This window comes from Mustela erminea, chromosome 6, assembly GCF_009829155.1.
Source record: "Mustela erminea isolate mMusErm1 chromosome 6, mMusErm1.Pri, whole genome shotgun sequence".
In the NCBI taxonomy this organism is placed as follows: domain Eukaryota; kingdom Metazoa; phylum Chordata; class Mammalia; order Carnivora; family Mustelidae; genus Mustela; species Mustela erminea.
In genome coordinates this window covers 111,653,730-111,671,529 of record NC_045619.1, presented here as the reverse complement: position 1 = coordinate 111,671,529, position 17,800 = coordinate 111,653,730, and the positions used below count along the sequence as shown (strand labels likewise).

The window sequence follows — 17,800 nt, the reverse complement described above, 5'->3', positions numbered from 1 at the left end:
CCGCTGGTGGCCGGCAGGGGGCAGAGTTCGAGTTTGGATTTTTTTCCGCCGGGCGTCCCCGGGGAGGCAGTCGCGGAGTGGGGGAGGGGAGGGCGGGGCGCGAGGACGCGGTTCGGTCGGCTGCTGCGCTACTTTTGGTCTCGGCTCGGCGGGCAGGCCGCGGCTGCCGCATCAGAGCTGACGTGGGGGCGACGTGGGGCCGCCGCCGGCGCCGGCGCCGGGTTGCTGGGCGGCGGCGCCGCTCCTGAGCGGCGGTCGGGCTCGCCGTCTCCACCTCCTCCCGTCCGTAATCAGTGACGAGGTCCGCTACGTAAATCCCATCGCGGCGGGTAAGTGGCGCGCCGGCCCGGGACCTAGAGACCTCGGAGCCGGCGACGCGGCGCAGGAGGCGGAGGCAGGAGGCGGAGCGGAGCCGGGTCGACGGGTCGGGGGCCTCGGGGCCCCGGAGCGGGGGCGCTGGGGGCTCCGAGCCCGAGGGGGAGGGCGGGGAGAGCGGGAGCAGTGCGGCCTCCCGGTGGCGGCGGCCGCTCACTTGTCCCGCTCCGCCCGCGGGGTGCCTTCGGGTTAGTGCCGAGCTCTGCCGAGCGGGAAGCGGGCTGCTCTGCTCTCGCAGCCCTCCCTGACTCCTTTTGAACTTGGTACAAGTTGGGCAAGTCCTTGGGGAAAAGCCTCACTGCTCTGATGAGTGGGGTTCTCCCTCTTTGAGAAGAAAAGGAAACGAGAAGTAAGGACGTTGGTTTTATCTACCACAGCCGACGATTAGTAGCACCTTTGTCTCAATTATGTGGACTTCGTTTAAATAGAAATCAGCGTTAACCCTTATCTTCTCCTTAACATGAGTCGGGGACACCGGTGTTGAGTCACTTAGTCCCCAGACACGACAGAGCTGATGAAATAGTGCGGAGACTTTTATAATAGCCGCGAAGAAGGAACAGAACCCTGACAGCTGATAGAAATTGCAGTTTCTCTTGTTCTTTACCTTTGATTTGTGCCTTTTTAGAAGGCACCTAGAAGGTTCCCAGAACATGCTGGACAGGGAGTAGACACATTATTCAACATAGTTCTTTATCCTGCTGCACGCATACCAGGTCCCCCTAACTTGAAAATCGCTGAGACCTTCCGTGTACAGCGCTCAGGAAAGCAGCTGTCAGCTTACGATCAAATTTTCAGCAGTTTTGACTTACAGGATCAGCCTGAAGGTCTGACTGAAACTTAGAGAGCCCCTTTTAACAGAACCTCTTAGCTCTGTAACTTCCTAAAATTTCTTCCTTTCAAACCTGATTTGGCGGGCTGATGAGACTGTAGCTACCTTCCCTTTAAATAAATAGAAACCTCGGTGCACGATAGAGGTCCGGTATGAAAACTAATAGATTACATTAATAATTCATGCTCTCTCTCTCTTTTTTTTTTCCCCTTTGGGTACCATGTTTTTCTCCTAGTCTTGGTCCTATCTTGGGATAGTAAGCTGCTTTCCCTTTATATTTTTAAAATTTGAACTTTTTTCTTTTCTTTGAACTTTTTCCTCCCAAGGATGTTAAATTGCAAATAATGTTTTGGCTAATAAGAGCTAGGTACTAAAAAAATAATGTATAAACAACTGCTTACTGATCCGGATACAGCTTTTAGAAAGATATTTAAGTGGGTTTGATCCTGAATGAGTAGAACACTTAAAGCATTGTCATATTAAGTGTTGATAATTATAGAAACATTTTTGGTATAAATCTGTAAATAGATCACTGTAAGCAGATGCTTTCCCAGTGACTTGCTGGTCAACCTGGAGTCATTTTGGTGAGTGTGAAGTTGTAATTACACTAATTTTTGTGTACATATCTTGTAAGAGTATATGAATAAATTTTTATTGAATGTGTAAACACAGAGGAGCTCTTCAGTCTTTGTTTTTGCTTTGTCCTGGAAGGTTAATGAAATTTGCTTCTACAGATGAGTTCAAGAAACTCCAGATTCCATAGACCACTTTAGTTTGCTACTGAGGCAGGTTATTGCAGGATTAAAATGTAAAATCCTTTTTAGAATTCCGTGAAGAGTAGGGAAGAGTTTCAGGTTATTAACACACATAAGAAATCCTGATTGAAACTTGACCAGTACGTACATATATTTATGATCTGTTTTCCCTAACTTGATATTCTCTGTAAGTTAATATTGGGCCAGAAAATTGAGCCAGGTTTATTGTTGACGTAGTAGTCCATTGGAAAGCACTCAAATGTCCCGTTCCATTTAGATAGACTTTTAAAAGTAAAACTGAACAATGTAAACACTTCGCAGCTGAACCACTGATATTTTGACATGTGGTCAACATTGGTCATTAGGAAAATAAGCCCGAAATGTCTTTGAATTCTGTTAAGTATTTCAACTTTATTGAACTAGTGGATTCTGTATATAAAAATCAACTTTGAGGGCGCCTGGGTGGCTCAGTGGGTTAAGCCGCTGCCTTCGGCTCAGGTCATGATCTCAGAGTCCTGGGATCGAGTCCCGCATCGGGCTCTCTGCTCAGCGAAGAGCCTGCTTCCCTCTCTCTCTCTCTGCCTGCCTTTCCATCTACTTGTGATTTCTCTCTGTCAAATAAATAAATAAAATCTTTAAAAAAAAAAAATCAACTTTGAGAAGAGTTATTGTACATTGAATGCAATTTTAATGTTATCAATGCAGATCATAAAAATAAAAATTTCAGGGGAAATGTTTTTTATCTATTACATAAAGGTAGAAATAAACATTTTAAATCATTTTGTTAATTTCCTTTCAAAGACTATTTCAGGTTTTTAAAATACCATGTACCATGAGAACTGTATAATTAAGAATACAGTATAAGAGTAAATACTTTCACTCCTGGGTTTTCTTTTTCTGATGCTTTAGGATATCCAGTAGAGAATAGGGGGAATGAAGAGGAAAACTTAAGGATAACACTAGTGGGATTTTATCTTTACACTACTCATGAAGACAACTTGAGTCTTATTGATATAATTCCATTTACAGCAAAGTTTAGAAAGTACAATATCTATCTTGCACTTTTTTTTTTTTAAATCTTGCACATCTTTTGATTGGCTTTCTCAGGAGTGTTAGAGGAAATTATTGCCAAGGGGTATATAAGACAGTTTTGAGGAAGAACATAGGCTAGAAAGTTTTGTGGGAGTTTTGCTTAAAGCCTCTTAGAATAACTCTCTCACTGGTAAGGGAGGATACTTGCCTCATAGAAAACCTTACTAGCAAACCCTTTTGTGAGGCTCTTTTGAAGTACCCAGTTGTCCCCAAGTGGGAAGCATCTTTGGTCGTGTTTTCTAAACAGTGATTCAGCCAGACCTGTCAAATGTCAAAGTCATGTGAAATCCTAATGGAGCTGTGTGATTCTGATAATTTGAGAATTTCCCAAAAACAGTTTTTTCGAAGTTATCTTCTTGAATTTTTTTTAACACAGTGGACTTAAAATTTGACCGTCCTAACTCCTGTCATTCAGTTTTGTTCATTTTCATTGATAGAGCAAAAATGATTTTTTTGCTTCAAAATGTTTTAAAGTGGAGTTTATATTCTAGCATTGATATTATAAAAGCCTCTAGCTCAGGTATTAGAGAAACCGAATCATGCATAAAGACCTATGATACTGTATATGGACAGTTGGGATGCTTTCACTCCTTTTAAAATTGATGGAGGTGTTAAAATTAACCTTTTTAAGCATGTTTCTGGACTTAGAACTAAGAAGCAGCTTTGTTCATAAACACAAAAGAGGACCAATCTAGGTAAGTATCATAACATTGAAATTCATTTCTCTGAACATTACTTAATTCAAGTGTCTTATCTACTCTTTTCCAGATTATTGGTTAATAGTCACTAGAGTTGTACTTTGTGTAGATAAGTACTTTGAAATGTACTTAAAGTGCAGTAGTGAAATACAATATTGAACAGGAGAACCCAGCAATGACTCTAGTCAAGCAAATAACTCACAGAAGATTTTAAATTTTGTTTCCTTCCATGAAGTGGTGGTGGTAAAGACGGTGGTATTTGGAGAGGTGGAGATAGGCCATGATTGTTTGAATTTTAGTTTTCATTTCCTCCTTACCAGCCAATTTTGTTGTTCATTGACTGTGAAATAGCCAAAAACAGGTGCCAGGTGGGGAATTAATTGAGAAAGGGATGCTGAAATAGTTAATCCTTTAGTGACTTTATAAAAACTTAAGATTTCTTAAGTAATAGGTATCTGCAGCAATTAAGTTGGAGTGGCCTTGAATCTGTATTAGAAAGCCACCTGATTTTCTCTATGATTCATGTTTAAAATTTTAAAGACATTACTTGCAAGTGTCTCAATTATTTATAAGTATTGCTCCTGGCTACTTCTGTTTTTACACAAAAGTGTAAATAAAGAATGTTATTTGAAAGTTATTCTAACCTTGTTTCACAATGATTACAAAACTTGAAAAGTGGTGTAATTTCCTGTCACTGCTCTCCCACTTTGTTTCTCCCGTATTCATCTCCTTAATCTGAATGCATGTAGTAAGATAGGCTTATCCCTGCCAACTTGAGGTGTTTGGCTCTTTGTAATTACTTCTCTCTTCTACCCAGCCCTGCCTTCTCCCAAGTTTTTAATCCATGTGATTGAAATGAACCAGCTGTATATGCACTTCATGTTCTTCTTTCCTTATCTTTCAAACCTTACTCGCTATTGCTATTTAAATCATGATTAACCTATGAAGATCTCCTAGTTTCCGAAGGAACTAAAACCTTGCTTCATCCTGGAACCAGAGAAATAGATATACTTTTCTTTGGTCTCTCTCTCTCTTCCTGCTTCCATGAGAGGTGTATCCCCTTTTATTCCACATTTTTTCCTTTTTATTTTGACTATTCTAATTGCAACGTGGGATTTTTTTTTGGTTGTGTTTTTTGGTTTTTGTTTTTTGTTTCTTCCCCTTCCTGCAAAAACTATCTCAATTTCCATTCTTCAGATCTTGAAAGTAGAGCAAGAACTTAGTTGTTTTGCAAGTGTCTTTGTAAAGAACTCTACATATTTGTCATATTTCCCCAATTTTATAGGTCTTTCCAACTGTAATATCTAGCCCCAAAGCCAGAATTTTTTTAAAAGCAGCCTTTTATTGTCTTTCCAAAGCAGTCTACTTAGTTTTCACAGAAGCCGCTCTTTTTTTAGTCTTTTAAATCTATTTAATAATTTAACATGCTATTTAATAGAATTCCAAAATTACAACAGTAAGTATAGCTGGCATAATCAAGTTAGGTGATAAATATGGCTAACTCTTGCTAAGCATCCATCACAGCTGTTAGAAACAGAAGTGCTTGGGTATGCTAGAGAGTGACTCTGGCCTTAGGTGTGCTATAGGTTTTACAGAAGACATGGAGAACATTGGCTCATACAGAGAGTTGGTTGGGGAGAAGGAAGTTGGCTAGGTAAGCTTTTATATTCTGGTAATGTTTCCCAAGAAGTTCGATCCTTTTTTTTTTTTAAAGATGTTATTTACTTATTTGTCAGAGAGAGAACAAGCAGGGGAGTGGCAGGGAGAGGGAGAAGCAGGCTCTTTGCTCATCATGACCTGAGCCAAAGGAAGACACTTAACCAACTGAGCCACCCAGGCACCCCTAATCAGTGTATTTTAAATACCTGTTATAGAGAGCTTTATATTAAAGGATACTTGATAGCAATGAAATTAATTGAATCTGTATGCCAGAGGGTAACTAGAGCAACACACAGATGAAGAATGAGGTGAATGCCAGATGTGATTTTGGCAATCAAACCTAATATATGATAGAAAATTTTTACCAGTAGGATAATGGCTTTTCTCCATATACAACACAGAAATTCACAACAGGCAAAAGAATTTTGAACTCCTTTTTTTCTCTCTTAGTATAAGCTCTTATTTGCCTATAATAAACTAAGATATGCCTTTCTACTCTAAAAGGTTTCCTTAGCAGATAGGACTTAAAAATATATTTTTATAGAAAATTAGTAATATCCAAGACCTTACATCAGTAACCTTTGTGATTTTAGGCATAAGGAGATCAGCTTAAAAATTCTAACCTCAGGCTGTGATGTGAAATGATGAATTCAAGGGGTATGTTTTAGGGCTAATTAGAATATATCATCTCCGTATGAGAACACATTAGGACATTTGAGCTCTTAAGCATTCAGGTGTTTGTGTATGTCGAAGTGGAGAACCCTAAGTCAATCCTTGTCTACCAAAGAGTAGCATGTTCTAGAATAGTAAAATCAGATTTGAGATGAGATCAATAGTATAAAAAGCAGCCAAATTTTTCAAAGTATGCACAGTTTATACTTTAGTAAAATTGGGTCTCCTGCTTTACAAATCCACACAAGGTAATTTTGAACCTGGAAAATTAATGGAAAGGATTGGTATATCTTAAAATTGAAGGCTTTTACAACAAACTTTATTAAGTCTCTACAAAGTACCTCAAACTATAATGCTCATAACTTTGACTGTTTATTAAAGCAGGGGGTCTACTGGAGGATTTTGAATAAGGAAATAAATTAACGTGTTTGGATTTGCATTTTTGAATAGAGTGTTGTGGTCTAGTGGAGTAGATTAAGAGGGTTTGAGAGAGAGGTTTGAGTGAGGTGAAGTTATTACAGGGAGAGACAAATTGCTTTATGGAGAGGTAGTTATTGCTTTAATCATGTCAAATAATCAGTTTCAGAACTAAGGCAGTGTCAGAAATGAGGGAGAGAATGGAGCAGAGTGGAGAGATACGAGATAAAATTATTGAGGCTGAGTTAGGTAGTGGTCCTTGCTTATATTCCAAACACAGACATTTTATGTTTATTATTACATTTTATCCTCACAAAAAGATCTCCATTTGACAGGAAAGAATGCTTGGAAAATTTTATAATTATCTGAGGTCATATAGCCAATAAACCATAGAACTCAGAGCACGGTGACACCGAGATCAGCTTCCAGTGCCAGTGTTTTTATACTACACACTATTGCTACCAATAAACCAGTCTGCCTCCTCAGAAATTGAGGACATGGGAAGTAGGTAATGAAAGGAGAGGAGAACTCCCAGATGGGATGGCTGAGTCAGTGTTGATGTCACTCACTGGGAGAAGAGTACAGCAAGAGGAGAGATGCAGAGTGAGGGCACTGAGATTAGATTGGAACATTTGGGGCTTGAGGGTCTGTGAGCAAACCAGTGGGCAGATGCATGTGGGCGGGAGCTCAGGAGAGAGTAGTCTAGACTGCAGAAGAGATCTGAGACTGAGAGAGGATCAAGTAGTCTAGGGAGCCTGTGTTGGGGGAGACTTTTGTGACAGACAGCCTGGGAATACCAGCCTTTAAAGAGCAGGCAGAGGGGCGCCTGGGTGGCTCAGTGGGTTGGGCTGCTGCCTTCGGCTCAGGTCATGATCTCGGGGTCCTGCGATCGGGTCCTGCGTCGGGCTCTCTGCTCAGCGGGGAGCCTGCTTCCCTCTCTCTCTCTCTGCCTGCTTGTCCGTCTACTTGTGATTTCTCTCTGTCAAATAAATAAATAAAATCTTTAAAAAAAATAAAAAAAATAAAGAGCAGGCAGAGGGGGCACCTGGGTGGCTCAGTGGGTTAAGCCTCTGCCTTCAGCTCAGGTCATGATCTCAGGGTCCTGGGATCGAGCCCCACATCGGGCCCTCTGCTCGGCGGGGAGCCTGCTTCCTCCTTTCTCTGCCTGCCTCTCTGCCCTCCTTGTGATCTCTGTCAAATAAATTAAAAAAATAAAAAATAAAAATCTTTAAAGAGCAGGCAAAGAAGACTAAAGACAAAGGACTGGGTAATTTGGAAGAGAAGTGAACACGGTGTTCCAAAGAGCAGCAGAAAATTTGGAAATTGGGAAATGCTGTAGGGATATAAGGAAGATTGGACTAGAAAGCATTCTTTTAGATTTGGCAAGCAGGCAATCAGTTATGATGACTTCTTAGAGAGTAGTTGGGATGAAATCATGCTTTGATAAGCCTGAGTCAGAGTCAGTTTTGTCTGATGGTCATCATTCTGGCATGAGACTAGTCATTTTTCCCTTTTGACACCTTGTGGCTGTGGTGGCTGGAAGCTGGTACTTTCTTCAATGCTGATTGCCTCTGGGAAGACCAAGTAGGTAGCTGTTCCTGCACTTCAGTGAATACCTTTTGCTGCTTTTTGAATTCTGCACCATAAGAATGTATTACTCATTCAAAAAATAAACCAAAAAAAGGTATTTCCAAGAGAAATATAGAAATTAGCAGTTAACTTCTCTTTATGTGGTGCCATGATCACTATTATTCAAATAATATAGTCAGTGTTCTTTGTTTAAATATCTGTCTCTCTCATTAAATTGCAATCTCCTGCAGAGCGGGGACATTTTGTTATCTGTCTCGTCTATGCTGGTCCCTGCCCTCTAGGCTATGCAATGTTTATGGAAGATAAGATGTCCCAATGTAAAACACCAAAAGAATATAACAGAATAAGGTTTAATCCAAATGAATGGCACCATCCTTTTTGTTCATATAGTAGGTAGCCTGGTTCAAATGTCCTATCATCTCCTGTTATTCTTATGCTGGAGGATGGGGGGTACAGACAGTAGCTATAATCATTGTCCTAGTGTCCTTAGGCAAACCTGCTGGCTCAGTTTTAAAATGACTAGGATGGTATGACACCGTTTTAGAGGGGCCACTTAGGAGGGAACCCTGAAAGCAGTATGTCTGTGGCTAAGCACCAGCATTGCTGGCAGATACCATAGAAGACACTTAGGGCTGCACACATTTGTCCTTTCCACGTCTACAGTAAATTAAGGGCTTCAGTTTCTTTTTCTTTTTTCTTTGCCAATTTTACTTGATTCAGCTTGTCAAATATGTACTTTTAAAAGATCTTAGTGAAAAATGGGGTTTAATTACTAGAGTGTCTAAAACAGCTTTTTAAGTGTACTATAGACTGTTGGTGGAGATTTTAAAGAAACTTAATATTTTGTTTGGAGTTAAAATTCTCTGACAAAAGCCAGTTTTGAATTCAAGGTAAATAAAAAATGGTTGATAAATTTGTTGTAGTGGAATGAAGTTTAAGAAAATAGTAAAAGAAATGATAAATTCACTCATTTATTAAGTGATTGTTATTTTTAAAATGGAGCTGATATTGTGAGCTATATGTAGTGTGTATTAAATGATTCAGACAGCACTGCTTTCTCTTCAGTAGGAAATAACCTGATAAATAGCACATGATTTACGTTTTTTTTGAATTTTTTTCTTAGATGATAAGAAAATTGAAAAGAAATAATTTTGAAAAAAATACAGAGTTTCCAGCTTTTTAGTCTGTGTTTTTTTGTTTGTTTGTTTAATTTTTTTTTAAGATTTTATTTATTTATTTGACAGACAGAGATTACAAGTAGGCAGAGAGGCAGGCAGAGAGAGAGGGCGAAACAGGCTCCCCGCTGAGCAGAGAGCCCTATGTGGGGCTCGATCCCAGGACTCCGAGATCATGACCTGAGCCAAAGGCAGAGGCTTTAACCCACTGAGCCACCCAGGCGCCCCTCTAGTCTGTTTTTTCAGTTTTATAGAAATTAGGGTATTCTGGGGGGTATGCTTCTGATGTAGTTTTTATTTTATTTATTTATTTATTTTGAAGTTTTTTTTTTTTTTTAATGAAATTTATGATCTCCCAATTCAATTTTTTACTGCAGGATAAAGAAGAAAACAGAGAAGGAACAAAGCATTGATTACAGATGTCTTAATAATGAGCAAATGTGGCAGAAAAAAATATATTAAGACAAATCTAAGGTAGGTGGGTATATCTTCTGTTCTTTTTTTTTTTTTTTTTTTTTTTAAATATTTTATTTATTTATCAGAGGGGAGGGGGAGAGAGCGAGCACAGGCAGACAGAATGGCAGGCAAAGGCAGAGGGAGAAGCAGGCTCCCCCCCGAGCAAGGAGCCCGATGTGGGACTCCATCCCAGGACGCTGGGATCATGACCTGAGCCGAAGGCGGCTGCTTAACCAACTGAGCCACCCAGGCGTCCCTATCTTCTGTTCTTTTGAAAGTTCTGCTCAGAGAGTTAAACTCTCTAAGTGGAGATACATGGATAAGTGAATGATGTATATATATGTAAACATGTATCCATGAATGTATATAAATGTGTGTATGTATATATATATGATACTAAGAAAATATTATATAATGTACCCTGTATGATATAATGTACCACCCAGAGTGGTCAGCCATTCAGCTGAAGTGTTCATTTTCTACCCTGTACTTGTGAGGCAATGGAGGGGAGAAGTGGGCATTTACATTTAGCTTGTGTTGCCTGCTGGTCTTTTCATTTAGAGGAGACCATACATAAGGATATGGACAGAGTTTTCTCTTCCTTCCTTGCCTTTAAGCTATGCTTGTTCCTAATATAAAACAGTACAGTTTTATCAATGTTTTTTACAAAAATCCAGATAGAACTTTTCAGGTTTTCTTGTGGCTACTTTCAGACACATTCTGGTTTATCAGTTGGACCTAGCTTTAAAAAGAAAATAAATTTTCTATGACTTTTTTGATAAAACTATTTATAAATAAAGAATAGAAACAACTAATATTTTTTCCTTTTGTAGCTGGATTCTATTTTTAAAGTTTTACAAGGGCAAATATAGTTGCTTTGCAGTGTAATTTGTCTTTGCAAATAGGATACAACTAAGATTTTAGAAGTTTGTTAGTTAAATGAACATTTTAATTATAATTAGGAATCAGCCTTTGTTTTTTGTTTAGTTAGATTTGGTCTGTATTTCCTTTCCTATTTGTTTTCTATTGCCTTTTAAGAACACTTTCCTAGGTACCAGTAGTAGCAATCCTTTAAAATGTTTTTCTGTTTTCTTCTAATTTTTTCTTCTAGTTCTGTATCTTATTTGATCTTGACACACAGGATGCCTAAATAACTCTGGTCATTAGTTGTCTCAGTATTTCTATAATTGTGAATATAATTTTATGAATATACCTTTGTATTTATTTCTTGAAGGTATATAATAGATTGTCTACCTGTTGTGTTGTACTGCATAAACAGTATGGTACTGTTGTACAAGTGTTTGGAGGAGTTATTGCGGTATTATGTAGACATTCTATTAAAGTTCTAGAAAATAAGAGTAAGCAAACAAATACAGTTCTACCCTTCTAAAAGTAGTTTAACTTAGTCTTTGAAAATTGTGCTAATGGATGGATCCTGTTATTTTAAAACATAGCTATCTCAACATTTATTAAACTGAATCCTAATATATTTAGAACGTATTGGGATAATATTTATTTTTCTATCAAAGAAGATGGTTTGCTAAATATATATATATAAAGAATATTTCAGAAGAAATATTTCACCTTCATAAGAAAAGAATATTGCTACTACTATTAATCATTTATAAGTTTAAATATGCCCATTTTAGCAGTCTATCTGTTTTTCAGAATTGTGGAACCAAGTATTTGCCAGTACTTTGCTTGCTGTTAGTTTATAGTACTTAATGGACTTTTTGTTTTTGTTTTTCTTTTATTGCTTCATCTTGTATGTATTTTTAAATATTTTATAACTTGTGATTACTGACTGGTCTTTCTAATAAGGGTTATTGTTTAAGATTAAAATATTGTTCAATTTATCAATAACTAACTTCAGTACAACTGGTTTAACATTTGATTTAGAAAGTGAGATTTGGGGGGAACATATTCTTGAATACATCTCTTCAATTTTAACTATAAGATATATAGTGAACAATGAAGGATTATAATGGATTTTACTCTTATACTTTATAAATGAATTCTGTCTGGTCTAACTGAGGCTGATTTACAGGTGTTAGTGTTATATGTATATCATTTACCCTGAGTTCTGGGTAGTATATGTCCTGTTGAAATACTGTTTGAAAATGCCTACTATAGTGTAGTGATTGACCCATGTTGAACATGTAATTTTTAGTTGAATCTTCTTCTCTGAGTCGTGCCCTAGGGCTGGTTTTTAGTGGGTTTAGGAGGTTGTACTAGAGAGCAGTTGGATATTGATCAGTAGAATAAACAGGCTTGAAAATGATAGGGGATATATTTTAAATAGATAGCACTGGTTTTACTTTTCTGTAGATGATTTTTACCTTCAAATGATTTGATTTTATTTGTTATTTTTATTTTATTTTATTTTATTTTTTTTAAAGATTTTATTTATTTTTTTGACAGAGATCACAAGTAGGCAGAGAGGTAGGCAGAGAGAGAGGCGGAAGCAGGCTCCCCGCTGAGCAGAGAGCCTGATGCAGGACTCGATCCCAGGACCCTGGGATCATAACCTGAGCCGAAGGCAGAGGCTTTAACCCACTGAGCCACCCAGGCACCCTTATTTGTTATTTTAAAAAAATATCCTTCTTCTTTTTTTTTTAAGTAATCTTTGCACCCAACATGGGGCTCACACTCAAGAGCTTGAGATCAAGAGCTTGTGTGCTTTACCGCCCCTCAAATAAATTGATTTTAGTATCAAACTTTTACCAAGTGATATGTATTGGTCACTATACTAGGCATGCTAAAAGAATAGAAATTGTATAAAATTAGAATCCTTACATCCTAGTGTGAAAGATAAAGTATATCTGGATGAAGATTGTAACAATAGTTGCAGCATACTCAAAAACGCATCTTTATTGTAAAATGCTGTCTAAATTGGAATACTTGGGACACTGGCTGTGGAAGGAACCCTGGAGTTCACAAGACCTCTTATTCACTGTCTGCTATCTATTATGTGCCTTTTAGAAAATCAATCTCTCTAAACCTTATTTTTGATCATTTTTAGTAACATCTGACAGTTGCATAGTCTTCCCGAATAGTTGATCAGTTGGTTTTTTAACAATTATAGTAGATTCTGTACTAGGCACTGGGAATACATTGAAATATAAGGTGTAATCTCTGTCCCGGAGTTGCTTATACTAGTGTTGGTACTTTGTGAATAAATGTATTATATGCTAAACAAGTGTTATAATGGAAGTATTGCATAAAATGCTTTGGGAACTCAGAACAGAATAACTAATTCTGCCCAAGGCTGTTAGAATAGGCTTTTGAAGATGGTGTCCTTCAGCCAGGCCTTGAAAAACTGGTAGGAATTTGCCTGTTGGACAAAGAAGGGGTGAAGGGCAGTTCAGGAAGAGAGAAGAACAGATACTAAAGATTAGAACTAGGGAAATAGGATGTGTATTTGAAAGAAATGGCTATGAGGAGGCCAGAATGCAGAATGTGGGAAGAATGGAGTGACTGGAAATGAGGCCATAAAAGTAAAATGGGGTCACGTTGTGAAAGAGATTGAATGGCAGTTTGGTTTGGTAATTGAGAATATGGACTTTGGAAAAAGACCTTAGTTCAAAACCTGGCTATGCCACTCTGAACAGATCAGATTGGTGGTAAGATTAAGTTCTTGACCTCTTACGTTTCTTTGTCATTATCTATTTTATTATCCCTAAAAGAAGAACTAACTATCCTGATCTTATAAAAATGTTAAGGATTAAAGCCAGTAGGCTTTTACCACATGGTAAGCACCAACAAATGGTTGTTGTGGTTATTATTATTGTAAGAAGTTTGAATTTTATCCTATGGTCAATATAGGGCTACTGAAGAATTTTAAGCAGAGAAATGTTTTAAGCATATGTGTAAACTTGAGAAAGAGTGCTGTTAGTATGGATTGGAATAGGGAGATTGAATAGTGGTAAAGAAGGGGACTAACTTGTTCTTTAGTAGGAAGGGTCTTTCCACTTGGTAATGAGGCTATAGGGAATGAATGGGAGAGGGTGTTAGAGGTAACACCCAGGTTGTCACTTGATGGATGCCAGAGCTGCATTTCCTGAGGTTAAGAAACACATTTGTGGAGGAGGAAGAGATTAGTTTTGGACTCATTGAGTTTGAGGTACCTGTAGGATACCTATTTGGAGATAATAGATAGGCATTTGAAAATATGGTTTTGGAATTCAAGAGAAACCTCTGGGCTAGATAGAGATCTAGATTTGAGAGTGTAAGCCTGAAGCTGGTGAAATGATGACAGTACACAAATGGAGATTTGAGAGTGAGGTGAGAAAACTAAACAGATCCCTGAAGACATGCAATATGAAGGTTGACATTGAGTAAGAGAAGGAATTAGCAAAGGAGCTTGTGGAGGAGTTGTCGGAGAATGGGATGAGAGCAGAAAATGCAATATGATGACATCAAAAAGGAAGATGCCAACAGTTTTGAATACTGCTGAGGGATTAAGCCAGATAGGACTTAAAATGAACTTAGATTTAGTGACAGATTGGTTACCTTTACTAGAGAAGTTTAGTGAAGCAGAAGCCAGTTTAGGGTTGTCTAGGAATAGGTGGGAGTAAAGAAATGGATATAATGTTGGTAATTCTTTAATGTAGTTTAGCAGTGAAAGGAAGAAGAGAGGTTCAAGACAGTAGCTAGAAAAAGACTTCTGGTTCAGCAAGTGTGTGTGGTGTGTGTGTGTGTGTGTGTGTGTGTGTGTTTGAGATCGAGGAGACTTAAACCTGTTTAAATCTTGATAAGAGGAACCATTGGAAAGGGGTGAAGGTAATTGATAATAGTTCCCTTGAAGAGGGTCCAAAGCACAGATTAAAGAACTTAAGAGTTGGGAGGCAGGAGGCAAGGTAAAATGGTGAGTATAGGTGTAAATAGGTTTGCCGATTTTGTGGCAGGAAATTGAGGGAGTTCTCATCTAAGCAGGAGGCAAGTCCTCACACTGTGTGTAGGGTAGTTACGTAAGCTTGGAGATTTGAGAAGAGGGAGGAAACTTTGAAAGAGTCATAGAGAATGGAAGAGTAAATTCACTAGGGAAACTGTAAGATTGCTGCCCGCTTGAGGAGAGAAACGGAGAGAATCTCAAGTAGACTCCCTGCTGAGGGTGGAGCCCAATGCAGGCTCAATCTCACAACCCTGAGATCATGACCTGAGCCAAAATCAAGAGTCACGTGCTTAACTGACTGAGCCACTCAGGTGCTCCAGAGAGGAAATCTTTTAACTCAAGTGCCAAAGTCTTCAGTTTACATCCTGGATGTAAGTGGAAAATGATTGTCATGTGAGTGAATATAGGATGGTACACCTTTCTGCAAAGGCACAGAGGAGGAACAGCTGACAAATTCTAGTGGGAATTCTAATTAGGTATGGGAAGACAAGCTGCTGTCTGTTAAGAGGCTGGGGTGAGGGGTGGGAGTTCCAGATAGCACATTGCAAGGGCTTGGAAGGAGAATAGGAGTTAGGAGTAAGCAACTGAATTACGGGGGGAAAGGAAGCACTAGTTATGAGAGGGATAGTGAAGTACAGGAGGAGCTTACATCTTTGACAGTGACTGGGGAGGTAGAAATGTGAGGTGTTAATGGATGTGATTGAAGCATGGGTCAGGGGGCATCACAGTTTGGTCATGGCTTACAGGAAGGCCAAGTGTTTAGAATGGACAGCAGCAATCATGAGGAGTAGCAGCTCGGCAGCTTAGTCCAATGTTGGGATAGGAGTTTATAATAGATGATGCCACATGTGACAGGAAGGATGAATAAGGGTGGCCACGGATCTTCCATATCTGCCTTTCTTCCCATTTCCAGGCCTCATGGCATCCTGATTTGGCTGATACTTAGCTCTGTGGGTTTTTGTCATTAATCTGGTACCAACTCACATACACGCTTGTAGCTTGTCACTGCGGTGCTTAAGTGGGTAGTGATGCTCTCGAATAGAAGAAGAAATGGAAGGGAAGGGACAGGCATCTGAAAACTAGATTGAGATGCTTCATAGGAGGGGAGTGTAGACAAGTACAGACTTGGGAGCATCTACATATAGGGTTGGAGAAGCTGGCGTATGTAGATTGACGATGTAGGGCTCGATCTCAGGACCCTGAGATCATGACCAGAGCTAAAACCAAGAGTCAGATGCCCAACCAACTGAACCACCCAGGTGCCCTCTCTCTAGAGTTTTAAAAAGTATTCTCTCTCTGGTTCCATCTGACCTCTCTAGCCCTACTTCTACCAGTCCTATTTTTGCCTCCTCCTCACTGAATCTAAATAGGTTCCCTGGCACCTAGATTATCTACTACAATCTGTTATTCCATTTCCCAACCATACTCTGTACTTTCCTTCCTCTCATAGTTCTCTTTTTCCTCTTCTACCTGGTGAAATTCTTCTCATTGTTCAGTATATGTTTATATGGCCCCATTCTTAGGCAGATATAATCATTGCTTCCTTTGCTTCCCAAAGTATTTTGTGCATAACATCCTTTACACAATTTAAAAAGTGACTTATGAGTCTACCTGATAGAATTTACCAATAAGCTAAATTTTTCCTAAATTTTAATATGCATCAGAATCTCTTAGATATAAAAAAGTTAGATGCCCCAGGAAGTTTGATTTCTGTAGATTTGGGGTTGAGCCTAGGAATCTGCTCCTCTACTTACCCAATAAGTATGTTAGTTACTTCTGATAGAGGTTGTCCAAGGACCAATTAATCAATAAATTCCTTCAGGGCAAGGGGTGCAGTTTACCCACTTTTGTGTTTTCGGAGCCAGTCATGTAGATGGTGCTAAGTAAATGTTTCTAAAATGAATGGTTTAGTGAAGAAGGTCTTCTAGCATATAGTGTTTGAGTTGAGATTCAAGTTCTTTAAAAGGTGTAAGACATAGCATAAGACATTTCTCAAGTTGTTTTCAGAACACTACCTTTAGGACATGCCTTGTGGAAAAGAGTTTTTGGTGGTCAGATGCTTTTGGAAAATGCGGCCTATTGGATCTGCACCTTCCACTTTCTGAAGGCACACTAGCATATTCAGGCTTCTGAGAAGTTCTGCGGCAAAGAAAACCTTTAACCCCAGACATATAGAACTTTTTCACTAAGTGTTTCCCCCACCCTCATTTTCAGATAATACCTTTTCATATCCTGTAGAACTAAATGTTCTGAGGTATTCTCTTTGGGAACTATTCACATAAGCAAATATAGAGCCAGAATTGGCAGGTTATGCAGGTGATCTGTACTTGCCTAGGCTGTTCTAGAAAATAAGAGATAAAGGAACTGGGGAATAGTAAGGGAAAGACATTTTTTCATAGTAGTCCGGATTTTTGTCTTTTATAGTTGCTCTAAATTCTCATGTTTAGTTAGAAGTTTTGATGATTTTCAGTAGTGAGAAATAACTTAAAAGCAGTAAAGATGGGTTTGAGAATGGAAGGCTTGGATTCAGGTAATGACTATTGAAATGCAAAAGAAGATAGTAAAGTGCAAGATGGATCAAAGAGTGCAGAATCTGGTCACTAAATCTGGAAAAAGGATTTCGATATTTTAATTCAAAGTTCTAAGTAGCTTGCATACTTTTTGGCTATATAATTAGACTACTAAAGAGAGAATCACATTGTATCATTGACAGTTGAAAAGATGTGTAACAGAATAGTTCCTGTAAGTTTTCAATATTTGATTTTGTTTATTTTGTTTGTGGTTTGTATTTCTTCTAGTAGGATAAAATTTATCACAGTGGTTTATCGTCTATATGGAAATAAAAATTATTAAATTGATTATCATAGACAAAATTATGTTGAAAGTTTTTCTGGAAAAATTAGATTCTTCTCTTTAATGAAATGGGAAGCTGTAGGACATGTGGTCAGCTCTGCATGATTCCATTTGAGAGGCTTGTTTATCAGAAACTGGTTAGTGCTGTCAAAGCTAGGCACATCTTTATATTATAATGCATTTAATTTAGACTGTGGGGAAATTCTCTGATACTATATATTATGAAGCAGGTACCTTAGGCTTTGAGAGTCATAGAATATTTATACTTAAGGTAAAATAGAAAGTCTGCTTTTTTCACTCATTTATACTGGAGGGCTTAAAATAATTATCAAGGA

The 17,800-nt window shown here is 38.5% G+C and overlaps 1 protein-coding gene across 9 annotated transcripts in view; it reads left to right on the top strand.

The window, feature by feature from the left end:
* The first annotated feature begins 220 nt into the window (after positions 1 to 220).
* The window catches only part of CREM (cAMP responsive element modulator), a 71,557-nt gene continuing 53,977 nt past the window's right edge, over positions 221 to 17,800 (top strand). For 7 of the 9 annotated variants that reach the window (XM_032349304.1, XM_032349298.1, XM_032349296.1 and 4 more), the window contains exons 1-2: positions 221 to 329; positions 9,640 to 9,736. In XM_032349304.1, coding sequence (XP_032205195.1) covers positions 9,693 to 9,736 — 44 coding nt within the window. In that variant the 5' untranslated portion in view covers positions 221 to 329; positions 9,640 to 9,692. Of the gene's footprint in view, positions 330 to 520; positions 725 to 9,639; positions 9,741 to 17,800 lie in introns of those variants that run through there. The other 2 variants (XM_032349295.1, XM_032349299.1) reach the window with 2 other exon arrangements.